This window comes from Etheostoma cragini, chromosome 18, assembly GCF_013103735.1.
Source record: "Etheostoma cragini isolate CJK2018 chromosome 18, CSU_Ecrag_1.0, whole genome shotgun sequence".
NCBI lineage: Eukaryota > Metazoa > Chordata > Actinopteri > Perciformes > Percidae > Etheostoma > Etheostoma cragini.
The window spans coordinates 3,581,296-3,601,590 of record NC_048424.1 but is presented as its reverse complement, the minus strand read 5'-3'; the positions used below and the strand labels follow the sequence as shown (position 1 = coordinate 3,601,590).

Below are 20,295 nucleotides of genomic sequence, written 5' to 3'. Positions count from 1 at the left end.
ATTTATCTTGTGCTCTAACTACAGAACTGACTTCTTTGTGTGCACTCGGCATGCCTGGTCTGCACCACAAACTGCAAACACTGACATTGTTGATGGTTACAGATACTCCATAATGCAATCCAGCACACCATATTCCCCAACTGTTGTTTGAAATAATGTTCTGTAAAATAGAGCTGTGGTAAAAAAATGAATAGATTTTCTGATTGAAATGGATCTTCATTTAAATGATCACATATTGATTAATAAAATACTGGGATCAATCTTTTACGAGGCTCCGTTTAAAACTTGAGTAAATCTAATTGTATTGAAATGAAACTATGGAATCTAATGCCTAACAAACACTGGTCCAAGTCCAACACCATCTCACATCTAACGTTAAAGAATGACATAATATGTAAAGACCGAGGATGTTGCATTTTCACACATTGCAGGACTACAACTAGATTTGCTTAGAACAATTTATCCAAGCTAGCTAGCTACCGCTAGCATTAACTGATGACTTTAGGGTAAAGTCTGCAGATTTTCTGTTCTGCCATACATGCAGATGGACAGCTGCCATACCCGGAGGTCTATGTCTGTGTTTTTTCTGTCGGCACAACTCCTGTTGGATGACTCCCTTCAGAAAACAGCAACTTTCCCTCTTTAGTGCTTAGTGCAGCACCATAGCAACCATAACAAACACTAGTTCTAGCCGTCTGGTTAGCCATTGGTTGTTGACAACGTTTAAAACAACTAGAAAGGACTGCCTGGGACTAAGTTTTATGACCTTACACCAAACAATGGCGACAACGAGAGCCCCCCCGACTCTAGCAGGACGCTCAGGGTTTCATTCAGATATTGGAAAATAATCTGAGACGGTGGACTCGCTTGAAAAGTTGTTTGTTGTAAGGTTGGTATATGTTGTGGTAAATAAAAACATTGGCGAGGAAAAGAAAAAAAACTGGCATGGCCATTTTCACAGATGTCTGACTTTAGGTATAGCACCTGCATACTGCATCACACCCGCTGCACTAAAGAAAGGACATTTTTTCTGCTTTGAGGTTAATTCTTAACAACAACAACGGGTATCGTCGCTTCCCCGCTCCGGCAAGTTTTAAGATGGAAACATGGAGGACCACACGTCTTGAAAATCCAAAATTCATGAAAAGGAGTCTTCTTCTTTGCCCAGAAAAAGGAGATTGAAAAGAGCAAGAGACCGGCTTTTTGAAGCGTGAAGGCTACTGTAGCTGTAATACGTACTTTGAAGTTCATGGCGTGAGAGAGCCGATTGTGACATATGATCTGAACGCTAGATAGGAGAAATTCCTACACACTGGACCTTTAAAGCATTATTTCAGAGAATCTTGTTCATACTCAAGCACAATTGGTTTTGTAACTGAGATATTTCTAATTCAATTGGAAATCAAATCGACCCTTGTGAATTAGAGTCTAACCGATCCTGGCGATACCCAGTCCTACTGTAAAAGCAGATTTACAAAAGGGTAAAAATTACCAGGACTAAACGTTTTCTATGCCTCAGTTTCACAGTCCCTGAGTGCATTTAAAACAGTGAGCTCATCTCCCCTTTCTGCTGTCAAGGTGACACACATAAGCATGAGAACAAATAAGCTTTAAGGTACCCGAAACCGCTTTCTTTGAAATGTCGTCAATGTGCACTGCAGCTCATCTCACTCACTCTCATTTCCTGAAGAACTTCTTCCTCCAAATACCACTGCCGCTCATGCAGACAAAGCACTTCCATTAAACTCACAATTTTCTGAGAGTCAGAGATTGCAATCAAGCATCAGACGACTCGCCTCTCAATACAAAATGTAGGACTGGGAGTATTTGAAACTCTGGAATGAGCCACCGCCTGATATTTAAAGATGTGATGTATGGTATTCTTGGGCTGTGAAGCCAGAGAGGGTAAATTAAACTGGCACTGGCCTTTAGAGGCATCCGTTGTGATGCTCATTTCGTTTGGCTCTGCCATCACTGCTGATTCCTGCATTTCTCAAAAACTCACCCCCCAAAGCCAGATTTAATATCCCTAAGCCAAACTTAATATCATTACAGGCAATCAGCCCAGACACTGGCTGGTTATGAAACTCATCACATCACTCTAATGAGACACTAACACAGAAGTTTCAAGGAATCTGAGTGCCAAGTGAAGCTACAAAGAAAGGTTAACTAGGAAGACCACCTCAACCTCGACCCGCTACACACATATACTTTGAAATGTAGAGGTTTACGCTCCCTGAGTGCCCTTTGAGTTTCATGTATTAAATGTTAGTAAATAAGGAAAAATGCCAGTTATGCTCAATTCAACAGTTGAGAGGCTGGAGCCTAGAAATGTATTTGATAATACTTAAAGTTCCACTACTAGGGGTGTTAGAGTTTTGAATCAAAAGCAGGATCTGCATACTTCTTTTTTTCTCTTCACCCCTGCCTACTTGCACACATTTGATGAAAACAACAACAGACACAATAAAGCTTTTTGGTACCAGTTTGGTAACACTAGCTTACCAGTAGCCTGCAGGCAAAGACACAGGGTAACATTAGCTTACCAGTAGCCTGCAGCTAAAGACACAGGGTAACATTAGCTTACCAGTAGCCTGCAGCTAAAGACACAAGTTAACATTAGCTTACCAGTAGCCTGCAGGCAAAGACACAGGGTAACGTTAGCTTACCAGTAGCCTGCAGCTAAAGACACAGGGTAACATTAGCTTACCAGTAGCCTGCAGCTAAAGACACAGGGTAACATTTGCTTACCAGTAGCCTGCAGCTAAAGACAGAGTATTGTTAGCTTATCAATCAGAGCAGCAATCAGAGCGGCTCCTAGAACTGATTTTTTTTATTCTGTAGCCAATCATTGTAAAGCTGTGACATTGTGTCACAAAATCTTGGAGGTGCATGGCTCTGCGATCAGACCCTCCGAAAGGGCCGCACAATATATCATTGTTATTGTCATCGCAATATCAACTGTCACGGTACAGACATTGCGAAAGGCTGCAACATATTGTGATAGATTTTTTTCGGGTGTTATCTGAAAGAAAATATCAGTAGACAACTGCACTGTAAAAAGTAACTGTCACTTTAAGTTTTGCTCTTTATGTTCAATTCAATGTTCAATATGTTCAAAAAAATGTGGAAGTGATTTCCTTTTATTTGTTTTAAATTCAACAAGCCATTTGTTGTATTCAAGAAGGATACTAAAAGCAGCAGAAATGCAGAACTGAGCACACTTTATTATCTGTTAATGTATCACAAGTGATATTGTTATCGCAATATTAAACAACATTATCCCATATTGTATATGTTCCTCATATTGTGTAGCACACAGTCGCCTAGTCCATGTTTGTGTCATATCGCCGTCCAGACCACGTTGAACGCAAGAAACATAAAACATGTTTTAGTGTGCGGATATCTCTTTTACCACTAGTTTTATTTTCATCTTATTGACTAAACAATGGATCAATTCGTCCAAGGAATCAACAGATCACTAAATAATGAAAATAATCATACGTTTCAGCCCTACACATTTAATTTTATTGTTCAAAGCCATTGCAGTTGTTGTTGAAAACAGGTAAATAATTGAAGAGATGAATCTATTTATTCATGTATTTTTCTCCTTGTTGAACAGGATCCAACTGAGATCCTGTGGCTTTATCTGCTCTCCACGCACCTACACACTTCTAGACCGCCCACAGTTTGTATAAAAAGCAGACACAGTGACAACTGATGGTGCATAGTAATACGGTCAGAGTGGCATTTACACCGCCCAGTGGTTTTGTGTTATTGCTGGGTTTCATGGTGGCTTTCTCCTGAGGGACTGTGGCTGTTTGGTGTTCGCCACTGACTGTCGTGCCCTCTGACAGAACAACGCAGCGCCCAGATGGCACAGCTTATCTGTATGCTGCGCTGCTCCAAGGACAGCGGCACCAGGCTACAGCGTCTCTGAGGGTGGATGTCAGACAGGAAACTCTGTCCTCAGCAGCCCGGCTCCTGATAGTATGTATACTCATGACTTTATAATCACCGCCACTCACAACTTTATGTCCTTGAAATATTGTCTCCAGAACATCCTTTCTTTAGATGATCCCTATGACAGCTTTGAAACTCAAAATGTTCACAGTGAGCTATAATTTAGCAGTGCTTAATTATATAACAAATGAATACTTTATATATTCACTTCACTTTTCTAACAAGAGCTTTAATTTGAATATTTGCTGCCTCTCTTGGTGTTTAAAAAATAAATAAAACATATATTTGAGTTGAACGAATCAAAACATTAAAATTTAGAGTATTTTAGTTTTATTTCTACCTCAACCCTATTTTCCTAGGTTTTTGTGTCTAAGTGACTGCCGGGAACAACAATCACGGTGACTCAGTGGTTAGCACTTCTGCCTCACAGCAAGTTGGCACTGCAGAGTTTGATCCTTGACCAACTGCCACTTTGCTCGTTTGAAATCCATGATGTCTCACTGTCATGGGTGGGCCAAATTCTCTGGGCGGGCAAAGCAGAGAAAGGGGAGGTAAAGGGGCACGATTCCAAATCGACCCATCTAAGCTTTAATTTTCTCAAAGGCAGGATACCCAGGACTAGGTTTACACCTATCTCCATGTCTAGCCACTGTGGGACCATAGGCAGGCTGAGGAACGCACATTAATATTAAAAAACATCAAAGTGAAATTTTCATGCTAAGGGACCTTTGAAGTCCACTAAAAGTTCAGACTTTCCTGCTGACAGACTCAGATTATTATGGAAAGGATCCCTACAGAACCTTTCTGTTTAAGAGTAAGATCCTTTTAGTTTAACAAGAAACGACCCCGAAAGGAGTATTGCCAAACTCACCAGACTACATGTAAATAAACAGTAATTTATCCATTTAAAGTGTACAGAAACTAAATAAAAACTACCAGAAGCCGTCTTGGTTAATCATTCCACTGTTGCAACAATCGCCATTGTGGTTTGGTTGAATAAAGCCTTAATTCCCCCATTTATATGTGGAAATATGCTGGCGCTATTCACGCTAAAAGTATTGACTATTTACATGGAGTCTGGGGGGTTTGGTGATGGAGATTTCAGGGGTGCTTCATTTCACGTTTGTTCGTAAACAAAAAAAGCAGCGTGCAGCTTTATTATCTGAGCAACTACAAGTATTGGATCGGGACTCAGTATAGACAGATATTCAATATTTTAAAAATCGGAGGTCAAAAAGCTGATCGGGACATCCCTAATGATGATATGTGCACATAAAATAAAGCCTTTCAACCACCATCACTGGTCCTCTCAACCTCTGGAACATAATGTAAAGGGTGAGTCCCTGGACAGATGGGAACGATCTGCTCTCTTAACCACCAGCTGGAGAAGGGTGGAGGCAGGCCTGGCATCTGGTACACTGATGATCGGATAATATCTTCATAATAATACAACTAATAGTACAACTACTGCTTTGCACATGAACAGCCCGGCCATGGGCGCAAAGATGGGCGCAGATGCATTTCTTAATTAAACATCATGGTAGCTGGAAAGGAAGTTGACAACTGCGTCATTCTTAAACTAGCAGAGACACTTGCGTTGGGCCTGGCACTGCGCCAGATGCCAGATAGATATTTATAAACTAAACTGAAAAAGAGGAATTAAACTAGGTTAAAATCTAACTTTCTTTACATTAAACAGATGGTCTTGTGTCTGCAGCAACATGGGGGTTTCAAATCCTCTGATAGGTCAGACACTTGTTACCTGCAGACTTTTGTTGGTTGTTTGGTTAAATTAGGGCTGAACAATTAATCATTTTCAAATCAAAATCGAGATTTGAAAGAATGCAATTAGCGAATAACGCGATTAATGTTCTGTGTTTAACTGTTCAATGTTCTATACTTATTAAAAGAAAATTGCTGACAATTCCTATTTATTGTCTTATCCCTGCATAAGAACATAGAGCAGTGTTGCTGTTGTATCAAGTTATAATGCTTTATCAGTAACACAGTGGATATTGAACTTTAGGTAAACACAAGTACAAAAATCCCAAATTGAATTGTAATTGCAATATCTGGCAGAAAAATCTCAATCACATTTTTCCTCCAATTCTTTCAGCCCTAGTTTAAATGTTACTTTCTTTACGTAAAAGTGATGGCCTTGTGCCTGCATCCACAGCCTTGTTTGTGAAGGACACATGATTAAAAATCCTCTCTCTTACGTCTTGTTACCAACAGACTTTTGTCCACTTTCTGTGGGCATTTCTGTGTCTACGCTAAGGCAGGCACTTTGTGATGCAGGAAAAAAAAAAGCCTGCATTATTTTACAGAAATATGCTGAATCTGCGGCCAGAAAAATCTGCCATGTTTTACCCAAAAGAGGGGAGTCAACTCTCTGCAGCGATGGCTGGCCAGAGGTTCCAACCAGCGAAACATATGGTTCTGTTATCAGCAGGACAGAAGTGTTAACTGGCTCTAAACACCCACATAAATCACTGACAAAGACACTAAACGTGATACAGAGCAGCTGGCAGCTAGATGGAACGACTGGCCGACTGACACAGCATGGAAGTTCAACTCATACAGAGGTCTGAATTGTTAATTTCGGATCAAACTGTAGTTGCAGTAATTCCCTAATAGCTGCGTTGGAAACCGCTCTTTCATTCTCTACCTCACCATTCCCTATATAGTGATTATTAAATAGTGAACTATAGAGGGAACTACCAAACCAGATCTAGACACTACACTGAAAACATCGCTGCGTCAGGAGATTGTGTGACGGAGTGAGCGCGCCCAGCTTTGGGTAAGCATGCCCAAACTAAAATACTTTAAATACGTCCCTGAAACAAACCGAGCACCTAGGAGAAGAATTTAAGGTTGTATATTTTATGTGTCCACAGTTTAGAAACTATAGCCTGCTCCATTTTTCAGTTTCCGCAGTGACTGCTTCTTCTTTCTTCCGAAAAACACACCCGCAATGCATTGTGGGATACAGGAGTAAAACATAGGGTACATCTTATGTACACTCAAGTTAGCTGTGCAATGTGGGTATTTTATAGTGGACTATACAGGGAATGAAATCCCCCAAAGAGAATTCAAACACCACTACGAAATGGGGAACACACTGTAGTGGGAACTATTTCCGTGACAGGCGACGGTTTCCAACACAGGTTATGTGTTGGATTTAATCATCCTAGAGTGGCGGGTAGATGTGATTGGAGCTGAAGGAATTAGCTTCTGTATAAAATAATTGAATTACTTCAATTTTCAAGGCACAACAAACAACAATTGATATCGTAATTTTGATTTTTATTAAGTAAACTGTATCTTTATTTTGAGATGTTATCCTTAAGACATTCATAACTTAAAACCCTGTGTTGGATATTAATGAAACTCGGCACAAATTCTTCCAAGGAAGACTTCTAATAACTTTAATCACTGCTTTCTTCGTTTAACTATTCTGCTGTTCATTTACAGTAAACCAACCAGAATTGGCCATGAAATTCCCAATCCAATCACAGCATGACATCCCTGCTTTCTCTCTGCTGCTGCCAGCTGTCATTTCAGGCAAAGAGTGCAACCGTCCTCCTCCACTATCAGAGATACGAAGAAGAGACGGATCCTGACTACATACAGGCTCAGGGACCACCGAGTGGGTGAGACAGAGCTGCACTTCCTCCTCCACTGTGAATAATTATCTTCACTAAGAGATTTACACCTTAGAAAAATAGCCAACAAAAAAAAAAACAAATCCCAAAGTTAACACCAGAACCCAAGCTGGAAGTTCTAGTACTCTCTAATAGTAACTGCTACGGAAGCCATGATTCTGCAGATCAATGCTAACTTTAAGCCCTGTCCCTGCTCAATAACAAAAAATTAAAGTGCCCATCTTATAAAAATATTACTTTTTCTGGGATTTGGGGTGTTATTTGTATCTCTGGTGCTTCCACACAGAGGCAAACTTGGAAAACAATTATCCGTGCTGTTTTGAGTGAGATATAGTTTCTTATTGTCCTCTGCCTTCAGTCTCCGGGTGAGCTGTTCAAGTTCTGCACGGCTCTCAACATCACTAGCCGAGACAAGGTGGCTAAACATAGCCCATGCTAGCGCTAGAATGCTAACTCATCCTCAACTGCAAAACACTGCTACAACACACACTAGTTCACCATAATCACCAAAATAACTACTTCCTGTCCCTGTTCTGCGTGTATTCCACAAGCAGCCCTCGTTTAGAAGAAGTCTCCCAGCTAATCCTGCCTTGGACTTTCCAAAGTTGGAGAAAGAGTTATCTAGCTGATGGGATCTTACCTTGCTAATGCGCATGTGCGACTCCCTACAAAGATAGTATAGAAGTGAGATGTCTCACTTGGTAACTAAAATAGAGACCTAAACACACAGGATGAAAACAAGATCTCCAGCAATGTGTTTGTAATCAATGCTTACAAACATAAATAGATGGGAATGCATAGCAACGCAGCCTTTGATAGATACCTGATGACGCACGCTGCTCACTTTACTTACGTCACAAATGTATCGAGATGAGTTGGAGTGCCTCAATGAAAAAAGCAGCTCCGACTTTTTATCTTGCGCTCTCAGATGTTGTGCTGCAGGGCAGCTGCAGGGCATGTTTGCCCATGCTGATAACTAAATTAATAAAAGGCTGCACATGCCTTTGTTAATTTTTAGGGCTGTACGGACTACTATTTATTGAGCTTTGAAGCTTTGTTGCTTTTCAACAGCGAATATTTAACCGTCCTGTTGTCCTTGGGTCAAATTTGCCCCATTTTCAGGTCAAAAATAATTACATGGATGGCTGCCTACAACGTGTAAAATAAAAGGATCAGTTCACTTCTTTCATTGAATTTGGGTGATTTAATTAAATTGTATTAGCCTGACAAGCCAGACCCACATCCAGATGTTGGGAACTCCCCAATGGCAGGGCTCAATCCGAGGGGCTGGATAAACGGTGGCCTTTCAAATTCCCTCTGCATGCAGTAGGACAGCGCTACAACCAACCAGAGCAGCGCAGGTTGATAGATTAAACTATAAACTCCGAAAACATCTTCCTTTTTTAAGAATGACTTTAGAGCTCAACTCCAAGTATTCCAGAGTTGCAGTCAAAGCCGATTCCAAAGGCAGCAGACATCTTCTTTGTTTTCAAGGAGCAGGGAATATACGCAGAACTCTGCCATCATTACGTCAAGCCCGCCCACCGACTCTAAACACAATGTTATGGCCTGACTAGAGTTTGTTTTTTCCAGCTTGCAAGCCAACGGAGAGTTGCTAGATTAGAGCATCTAGAGTTCTAGGCAACAATTTTTATAACATTAGAAAAAAAAAAAGCTTCAAAAATGTCAAAGAACCAAAACACAAATCCATCAAAAGGCACAGAAAATAATCAACAAAAACATCAGTAAAAGTGACAAAAACATCAACATTTTGACACAGAAAAACAAAACGTTGCATGATCAACAACAAGGGCTTGAGGCGGTGGCAAAACTGCTTTGTAATTGCAGAACACAGTCACCTGCTGTTACACAAAATCCTGGGCAGTTCAGTGCTTGTGTTTTGTTGTTTACCTTTGTGGTTTTAAAACGTTTTTACAGTAATGTTACATAGCACTGCATGAATAGACAGCGGCTAGCGGACATTAAGCAAGTAGCTTAATCCTAAAACAAAACACCACAGCGAATTTCAGCCTGCGTGTGCACGTTTAAAAAAAAAAAAAAAGTAGTTGAATCCAAAATTGAAAAGAAAACACCTACTCCTGGAACGAATATTCAACATCTGTAGTTTGGTTCACTTGGTCTGGACAGAGGAGAGAAATGACAACAACTGCCTTCATGTACAGCAACATTATAAAACCTAATTCTGTCAAAGTACACAGATACATACACAGCAGATGGTAGTTTAAACTGCTTTTAATTAACCAGATCAAGAAAATTCACAGATTGAAGTGCATATGTTTTAATGATGTGGACTCATTTCAAAGATTGTTGTTCTTATCAGTCCCCTACGGACAAAAACAAAGATAAATAGGGTTTAGATTAAATTTAATAATACAATTTAATTTAAATAAAATTTGCTTTAATCCGGGTATTTAATAACAAAAATGAAACAAGCGTGTGTGTCAGTGCCGTGAGAGTTTTCTCCACGCTGAGAAATACTTTTTCACTCCGCACTATTGACGGGGAGCCGCGAGTCTGCTGCTGCTGACAAAGAGCCGAGGCAGGGCTCTGTTCAGGGCGTCCTGTCGGCCTGGACACTTTATGAAAGCTCAGTTTCATTCAGGGAGCGTGGAGCGCGGTGGTATTCAAACCGGGGACAAGGAACTCCTGGAGAGTTTTTGTAGAGTCCCAAAAGGTCCTCAAAGTGAAGTGACATCTGTTTTAATGTCACTACAAGTTACCTCCACGCAGCTGATTGTACCCTAGCATCACACAAGGTTCCATCTGAAATGACCCACTATTTTCCAAGTCTATAGTCCACAGTTTAACACTGTAGGGACCAAAAATACAACATACAATAAAGGGAGGTTTATCATAGAGATGGGGTATATATCAATTCATATCAATATCCTGATATGAGATATCGTCAAGGTGTTGTCTTTTCCTGGTTTTAAAGGCTGCATTACAGTAAAGGGATGTCCTGTTCTGAACTTACCAGACTCATTTTTGCCTTCACCCACTTAGTCATTATATCATTACTGATGATTATTCATCAAAAATCTCATGTGTAAACATTTTGTGAAAGCAACAATAGTGAACACTACAATATCGTTGCAGTATTGATATCGAGGTATTTGGTCAAAAGTATTGTGAAATGTTCTATATATCGCCCAGCACTAGTTTATCATCACACACATCCATTATAGCAGCTTTAAAGCTGCAGGGGGTGGCAGGCAAATTATTTTTGCCTATTATCAGCCCGCCGATAAATCGGTCGGGCTCTATTTTCAATGCCCCATTGTTTTGCCATATTTACTACATCTCTACTCTACCTCAACTTATAAACCTCTGGCATCTGTAACTACAAACTCAACAAACGTCAAACGTAACAGTTTGCTTGCGATGGTGGCAATTTAGAAAAGCCTAAGCAAAGTGCGTGAAATGTTAATGGAAATGAACATATAGCCGCCTGTCCTCTTCAGATTGTCTTTTTACATAATGAGAGGCACGCAGCCCCCCCCCCCCCCGGGAAATCTCGTCCTGAAAGAACGAAGCTCAGAGAGCTGCAGGCATGGAGCTACAAGCCAATCAGATCTTCAAACACACCAAGGCTTCAAAAGCAGTCTCATGGGCCCTTCTTCCTATAAAGATGAGTGGTGAAGATTTTCAAAATTTCCATGGGCACACTAATGGATGTAAGGGGGAAAGTAATTGTCTATATTTTTCTCTATCCACTCTTTCACTAAGAGCTACATGTTGAATTGTCAGTAAATTAGCACACATGGTACACAGATAAGTAAGAATGAGCACCGTTCACATTTCTACCGGTCTTACCATTTTTAACTGAGATTCTGTGCCGGTACCAAAATGGTACTTTTATTGCTCTGTAATAGCAAGACATGTATTTTAGTCCACCTATTTATCCTATTTACTTAGAACTAGGGCTGCACGACATGAGGAAAATATGTGATAACATTGTTAAGGCTTTCCCACCCTGAATTTCCCATCAACTAACTCAAAGAATCTCTGAGTGTCTTTTGCAATATGTCGCAGCCTTTCGCGATATTGCATGAGTTAATGTTGTGATGATGATACAAAAAGATATATTGTGCAGCTCTAGGCCCATACGCGTACGTATGAGCTTCTTGTATGGAGTACTGAGACTGTGACTTGGCACAGATAGATTTAACGTCAATCAGTCCTTGGTCGTACCAACGTTATTTGGTTACCAAGTGAGTACCCTAAAGCTTAGCGAGTTTTAACCAACATCACAATGATGCCCCGTCAGTTCACAGCGATACAGCTTACAGGCTACATCTACATTGACACGTTTTGGTTTAAAAACAAATGTCTTTTGCTACGTTTCACCCTCTCATTTCCTCTACTCTAGCGTTTCCTCCTCTCATTCCCTCTGCTCTGGCGTTTCCTCATCTCATTCCCCCTGCTCTGGTGTTTCCTCCTCTCATTCCCTCTGCTCTGGCGTTTCCTCATCTCATTCCCCCTGCTCTGGCGTTTCCTCCTCTCATTCCCACTGCTCTGGAGTTTCCTCCTCTCATTCCCCCTGCTCTGGCGTTTCCTCATCTTATTCCCCCTGCTCTGGCGTTTCCTCATCTTATTCCCCCTGCTCTGGCGTTTCCGGGCCCCTAAACCGGAGACATTAGGAAACACTTGACCCGTTTTGGTCTGGAATGTGCAGGGTTGTGTTGCAGTCTCAACGGCCAACGGCCACAAACCGAGACGTTTGTAAACACAGAAGCCAACTACTTATGTTACCATGGCAACTACCAGCAGCGGGCGGAGTATACATGCTGCCTGCTGTTTATGCCCAGTATACGAGAAGGTTGATGAGATGTTTTGGTTTGTGCATGTTATTAGAGATTAGTTCTTCTACTGGAGATAAAAACACTTGGGGAACGGAGATCGCTTTTGGCTCAAAACCCTGCTTAAAAACCACATTGTAGCGATGTAAATGTAGCCTTAGTGATGCACAGTGCCTGAATTGGTCCATAAAAAACGTTTGGATACCCAAATTTAGCCGTTGTCTTGAATGTATTTATATATTCATAAGTGTATCTTCTATTAAACAAATAAATCTAAGGAGCCTGATTTGGCTGCCAATCTCAGAGCTAAATCGCCGCAGTGCCTGAGAACGTGGATATGAAACGAAGGATAGTTTCATTTGGGCTAAATTGGAGTCCTGGATGTCTAATGTTAAATAAAAAAGCACTTGGTTTTTCCTAATAATCAACCTTAAATAATCATGATATATAGCTGACTTTGGTATCAGCCAATTTATAATAATGATAATAAGAATTAGAAGTTAGGGAACTCAAGGTTGAACAATTCCATATAATAACGCGGGTTGAATAATTTAATAAAAAATTACTTGTGGATAAACAATGAGTGTTAAGGGCGTTTTTTACAAGGGGAGCGACTGCGTAGTTGCATGGATCTGCACGGTCTACTCGGCTCCTCATGTAAAGAGACAGGCGGACAACGCTCCGAGTAAATGCCAGGCGATCAATGTGTGGTAACCATGGAGATTCTGTGCACTAGTGTAACCCTGCTGTACAACTGAATGAGATTAGTGGACTGTGGTGTCCTATAGCCCTTGTCACAGGGCAATTTTTAACAAATAGGGGTAATCCTAGTCTTTCTTGTCCACAGACCGTTTTTGGTGGTGATGGCGCATTGGATATGACACATGCCTTTGGTGTGGGAGACCTGCGTTGATTGATGTATCCTACTGCAATACAACCAATGTGTCTCTGAGCAAGACACTTAACCCCTAGTTGCTCCAGATCTCTGACATATATATAGTAATTGAAACTCTAAATAAAAGCGTCAGCTAAATGACATGTAATGTAAATTAGTGTAGTTGTAATTGTACACGTTACCCGATAAAATCAATCAAGCAGAAGCCTTGCTGTCTCTGTCCCGATAACTGTTTTGTTTTTTAGTGAACTCGCAAACAGAATAATCAGTCTCTTGTCCATTGATTTGTGCTGCGGAGGACAACTCAACTCTTGGACAGTGGACAGGCGTGTACATATGACAAGCACGAATGCTACAGTTTTTACATGATAGCGCCGGCTTCTCACTACGCCCCCCCCCCAGAAAAGGAGACGGTAGAAATAATGTCAGGTACCCAACCCCGATTTCGCAAAGGCTGGACTACAAAAACCTTTATTTGTGAGCTTGTTGGAAAGGTGGCAAAGAAAGTGACTTTCACTTTATCCAGCATGGTGAGTCGGACGTCATATAAAGCTTTAGAGAGAATCTAAAGTGACGTGCAGCTGAGCTGCCATGCCGTAAATCAGACGGCCTTTTATTCTGACAGAAAAATAGTCAAATACAACTATCTCTGTGGCAATGCCTTTTATCCTACCTATTTTGGCATGTATTTCAGCACCATGGACAGCGGGCATACGTCCACATTTAACACATGCACACACAGAAAAGCACACGAGAACCTGCTTGCGCACACACACCCAAACACACAGGATAGGACTAGATGACACATTAAGTGAATAACCAATTTGCGTTCTAATCCAGTCTGATCCCTACCGGTTGCGTGGGAACCGGTTCCATAGTGGACCCTAATGTAGACATCTTGTTGTTGCTTTAAAAGATCTCACACCTGTGATAGACTGACGCAATCCTCTCCTTTTGGTTTGGGTGTTATGGTTGGAGCATGGGTTGACTCTGCTCCACGTAGTTCCAGCTGGGGAAGGTATCAAGGCAGATGTAAACGAGATCAGGCAGCCGAGTTTTGTAATCAGCCAGCAGACCATTCCACTGTCCAGCGACCACTGCTGGTTTGTTGGTGACAATGGCACCAATGCAGCACAAGGCTGTTGTGCATTGTCAATATCTCCTGTGGAACAGTGGGTTCAGCTATTTCTTGCTCTTTAACTTCACATATGCAGTGTTGGTAAAATTCTCTTTTTTGGCATTGCCGGCCTCCAGAGGCTCTGCTGAGAGGGATAGAGGAAAACAGGCGCAAGCGAGCATGACCAACCCCGCTGAGTGGGAGGGACGCGCTCAGCAGGAGGGTTAAAGGGGGGAAAGTCATCTGTATCCTTTTCACTATTTCACAAATTTCCATTTCCAAGGACCCCCAGAGGCTTGACACTCGCTCTGCATTTGTCAAAAAGCAGGCTGGCCAAACACAGCTCTTGCCTGGCCTGTGACTCAGGCGGCTGCGAGACTGCGGAAGAGAGACATTTCGATACATGGCAGACTGGAAACCGGTGGGACGCAGTATTGATTGTGTTGATACAGAAGTGGCTGTAGAAACCAATAGGGAAAACGCTTCGCATCTGAAGCCCTGCAGCATAAGGTCAAAAATGTCAAATAAAATAAATGTATGAAAGAGAATGGAAGGAGGAATAAACAGAGACAAAGCTAGTGAGAGCACAAGAGAGATTTTTGATCTCAATATGGTTTGCAAAAACTCCTTTTAAATGCAAAGAATAACGTCTTTTTTTTTAAATTTGTGGTTAGTTCACGTCTGTAACGGCAGGACAGTCAAGCATGTTATCTAAAATGATGAAGTAAGGATGTAACGGTATGAGAATTTAGTTAGAGCACACATATCCATGAAGGAGCAAACAGTGTAATACACCTTTAATAGCTTAGCATGTGGCTCCAAAGGCTAGTCTAATCACTAGCGATGCACGGTGCTAGCAAACCTGAATGTCAACACATGACTGCACAAGTCATTATTAAACAATCTGCACATCTATCAGCTATGCAGTTAGAAATACAGCAACAACAATATTACCACGGCAATATTAGCTCTCTCTCTCTCTCTCTCTCTCTCTCTCTCTCTCTCTCTCTCTCTCTCTCTCTCTCTCTCTCTCTCTCTCTCTCTCTCTCTCTCTCTCTCTCTCTCTCTCTCTCTCTCTCTCTCTCTCTCTCTCTCTCTCTCTCTCTCTCTCTCTCTCTCTCTCTCTCTCTCTCTCTCTCCAAATAAATGTTTCGTCTTAACACGGGCTAAACTTCCACATCATAGCAGAACACTTATTAAAGATAACGAGGCAGTAAAAACCATGGCAGTTTAGCAAGCGACAGAATAGTTTTAACATATGTTCTGGGCTTCCCTCATAACTTCAACTTCAAACAGAAAACGGGAAAAGAATGACAAAGAAAAACGCTGCTACGTTCCGTCCCGATGTCCTGATGAAGTCAGTTGAATAGGTTAAGCAAAGACAAAGTTGGTGGTTAGCTCACAGTTACAACCAGGCTCAGTAATGAACGACAAGCTAACACATTGACGGATTCTGAGTTTGTGTTTTTAGCTGGGCTGGGCCAGAGAATATTTCATTAAAAGCTCACTGTTGTTTGCTGGGAGTGTTGAAACGTATCCCTCTATGTGGAGTGTCCACTGCGCTGGACTCAGTTAAAAAAAGCTAAATGAAAACTTTTATATGCTACACTGCTTGAAATAGTCTTGCATTGCCGGACCTTCCTCCGCAGCGCTGTGGAGGAAGGTATGGCTAGTCCACACAGCATTCCTGGATAGGAGAAAAGCGTGCTCTGGTTTATTAAAATCTTTTTGAAACAACCACAATCGTCTTGGGTGGTGCTTAGCACCGGACGGAGCCCGAGTGCCTCTGCAAAATAGTCTCAGGAAGGAACTTGTTTTAGTGGAACATGTACAAAAGTAGTTTTAGTTGTGCAACAGAAGCTCAACAGATAGTCTAGCTAGCTGTCTGGATTTACCCTGCAGCGATCTGAGGCAAGAGTTAAGAACACCAACACAAAGGAAGAGGAAGGTAACGGGCATCCGGCCAAAAAGAGCGACATCCTGCGTAATTTATGGCAGCACCTGAATAATCCCGGAAATGAAATGTTGAAATGTTGCAACAAGACCAATATAACCTAGAAATACAATGGATACATAAATACTGTCACAAACTGTCAGAATACAATCATGTGGCAGTGAAAGAAAACAAGAAAACGTGAATGCAGGAGGAGCAGTGTGGCGTTTACCTGGAAGGCCTGCCAGAGCTGGTCGGCCAGCGCGCTGATCTGAGCCAGGATGTGACGGATGAGAAAGGACTGTGACATGCTGCAGCTCCCCAGCGTGATCAGGTACTCCATCAGCTTATCTGCAGGCTGGAGCTGAAGGGTGGACCAAAACAAGATTTCACTGAGGGAGAACTTTCTTTTTCTACTAACCTTTACATCTTCAATAACCTCAAGAATCCAAAATCTGTAAAAATCAATTGTTTCTAAATTCTACCAATCAAAAACTAGTAAGGCATGGTATTGTAAAAAAAATTTTGATACTAATACAACTGACTTTGATACCAGTTCCTAAACCAATTTTGGAAAAAAAGAAAGAAATTAAAACAACAAAAAATACTTTTTCTGGGATTTTGGGTGTTATTTTGTGTCTCTGGTGCTTCCACACACACATACAAACTTGGAAAAAAACTATCCATGCTGTTTTCATGCGGTTTCTGAATGTCCTCTGTCTTCAGTCTCCAGGTGAGCTGTTCTGCACAGCTTTCTACGTCACCAGCCAAGACGAGGTGGCTAACCATGCTAGCTTGTTCTCAATGGCAAAAAAAACTACAAAACATTCTAGTTCACCATGATCTCCAAAAGAACTACTTCCTGTCCCTGTTCTACAGGTATTCCACAAGTGGCCCTCATCTAGAAGCTAATCTTGTCTAGCTAATCCTGCCTTGGACTGACCAAAGCTGGAGAAACAGTTATCTAGCTGATGGGATCTTACCTCGCTACTGAGCATGTGTAGCTCCCAACAAAGATGACAGTGAGATGTCTCACTCTGTGGCTAAAACAGAGACCTAAACACAGAGGGTGAAAACAGGATCTGCAGCCATCTGCAGTACAACAAAAAAAAGCCATGTAAACCTATTCTGGTACATCCTCAAAACAAAATTATGAACCTGAAGGACATGGGTGCTTTTATGTATTTTTCAGCTCCTACCATGTGAGTACGTGTACCGTGAGACAGCCAATCACACATATTACAAGATATTGGTATCTGCGTGCTGATTGGCTCTCTGACGCTGATAAGATTTACTCCTTATTGAAATTGTGTATTGAATGACGAGGCATTTTTCTGTGATTTGTGGGTGTTTTTACAGGATTACAGCAGCTACAGATGATGGATCTTGTTCCTTTTTCAGAGCCCATAAGTTATTTATTGCTGTCGAGATGTAAAGACCATTTCAAAAAATACGTAGGAAAGTGTATATTGGAAATAGTATATTGAATTTGGTGGACAACCACAGAGCTCTATGGCACAGAGGAAGAAGATATATATAGCTTTGACACACACACACACACACACACACACTCACACACACACACACACACACACACACACACAACACTTGTTATCACTTCTCATTCCTGTTGGGTTCAGTCTGAACATGACATTTTTTTTGGGGGGGGGGGGGTTCTGACGCTGTAAGGTATAATCTTAGAATTCATGCTTACATTCAGCAACAGCCTAATTTATATTCACTCAGTTTTTTTTCATATTTTCAAACTGTCCTCTGTGGTATAAATTGTTTGGCTCAAGGGCGTCGTGATCATTGTTGCTTTTTAAAATATGGTTTGGGGAATTCAACTAGTAACCTTGCCCAACTCTGAAGTGCAGAGCTGAAAGCGTTAGATGCTTGCAGCAGATCAGACAGCCGTGTTCGGTTCTGTTCATCAAACAGAGTGTGAGCAACTGAAAGAGGAATGGACAGCACACAAAAAAGAAGAAGCTGAAATTCAATTTGCCGCTGCTGCTGATTGCCCCTGACTGCAGAATGATGCGAGAACATTGTGTGAAATTGTCTGCATGATTATGCCATCAAGTGATTAATTCATAATTCGGAACAATTGAAGGGAGGAGATTGTTATTCAGTTTTTCTCAGGCTGAAGATGCTTCCTTCTCTCGCCTTTTTTGCATTTTGGTGCACGAGCCTGATCAGACCAGCTATTCAGTTCGTTTACTTGGAGATACAGATCTTAAAAAATAAGCTTTAAGTGCTTGAAGAGCTGCTGTGTTTTAAGTGTTATGATTTTGTAATAGAGGTCAGTTTTCTCAATGCAGCTTTTTTCTAGAGCTGGGGACTGAATTCAATACTTTTCAGGCACCGACCGAATTGCCCCTAAAGTATTGAGTTTGGAAAAACGCCTCATCATGCACAGTCACCATTCATCAGCATCAGAGAGCCAATCAGCACGCAGCTCTAATAATGTCGGCGACGGGCTGTCTAGAGTTACACGTCCTAGAGACATGCAGGACGGGGATTATGTAGGACGAGCTGAAAGATACATCAAAATGTTTGTGCTGTAATGTGTGTTTTAATTTCTTTTTTTAATTTAATTGGTATTGAAAAAACGACACAACAGCATTTTTAGCTTTTTTTGTGTTTGTTGCCTTTTTTAAACAACTAATTTCCTCATTGTTTTTATGTTTTTAATCACCTTTCTCGAGCTTTTGTTTTCGGTGAAGTTTTTGTTGTCGGGTCCGCCCGATTATTTTGACCAATATTGAGATCACGATTAATACATTTTATTGTCACATAGCTTAATTATAACTGCTTTCACATTTGCATCACGTTGCATGTAACAGTGAAAGGTTTGAGGCAACCCTCCCCCATCTCCACATGGCAGTTGCATGACGTGAGAGCATGGGAGAAGGGCTACTGGTTGGATTTTGCAGAAAGCAAGATGTGCCTGAAAAACACGAGTGGCTGCTGGCATATAACTATGGATTTGAGATTTGCAAGATATGGAGAACACTGTAGAAAAAACTATCTATCTCTTCAAGTGTAGGGCTGTAATGATGCTTTGTGAATTGTTTAAGAATGGATTTAAGTGTAAAGACCAATATAAGATCATATAAGATTGATAACCAATTAAGATAAAAAGGTTTTAAAACATTAGCATAGGGCATAATGGACTTCAGAGTTAGAGTTCACTTCCTTTTCTTAGTTTATTTATTTTCTATTGATTTAGTTACATCTTGAAATAATCACATTGTAAACCTAAAATCGTCAATCGTATTGTTACATCCCTACTAAATGGGAGGGCATACAGAACATCTTGCAAAGAAATCTGCAAAAACTCTACGTAAAAATAGCTTTCAATACCATTCTTCACGTTTACAGTGAAAGGTACTATTGTGTAGAGGTATAAAGAAGGTACTTAAGCGTTGTGTTTGGGGTTGAGACGTGCAAGCTGGACGCAATATAAAAGGAGCTAATGGAAGTTCTTCCAGCAGAGAAACAGATGACATGCTCTATGGTGAGGCAGGTGTGAGGCTATATGAGGCCAGCCAGATACTAAACTGCTCTCCTCTCTGAAAGGTCATTACGTTAACAAAAAATGCCTGCAGTTCAACATGGTGGGAGAGTGACATCTGAATGACGCCACTTGGGATTCAGGATCCGAATATCATCGTCTGGGCATTTCATCTTGTTAAATCTTTTCTCTTATACCGAGACAACTCTTCCAGGTGTGTCTGAGAAAATGAGCTAGAAGAATGTGTGCCAAAGGCTCTGAAGGCACAACCCGCTGCTGGGTAAATCGCAGCTGCTTGCAGAATAACTCCTCCAGATGGAAGACACTCAACACAGTAAGCACCATCCAGAGGACTCTTACTCAACTGTTTTTATTGTTTGACTTC

At 41.2% G+C, this 20,295-nt stretch overlaps 1 protein-coding gene and 1 long non-coding RNA gene across 2 annotated transcripts in view; both read right to left on the bottom strand.

The window, feature by feature from the left end:
* The window catches only part of mei4 (meiosis-specific, MEI4 homolog (S. cerevisiae)), a 50,350-nt gene that overhangs the window by 16,040 nt on the left and 14,015 nt on the right, over positions 1-20,295 (bottom strand). The window contains exon 4 of the mRNA XM_034899874.1: positions 16,626-16,757. Coding sequence (XP_034755765.1) covers positions 16,626-16,757 — 132 coding nt within the window. The remainder of the gene's footprint in view (positions 1-16,625; positions 16,758-20,295) is intronic.
* On the bottom strand, positions 203-13,430 carry LOC117961313. The gene is made up of 3 exons (XR_004660379.1): positions 13,294-13,430; positions 2,498-2,500; positions 203-214 (listed from the first exon to the last, which is right to left on the bottom strand). It is a non-coding gene; the product is annotated as an uncharacterized LOC117961313 (long non-coding RNA).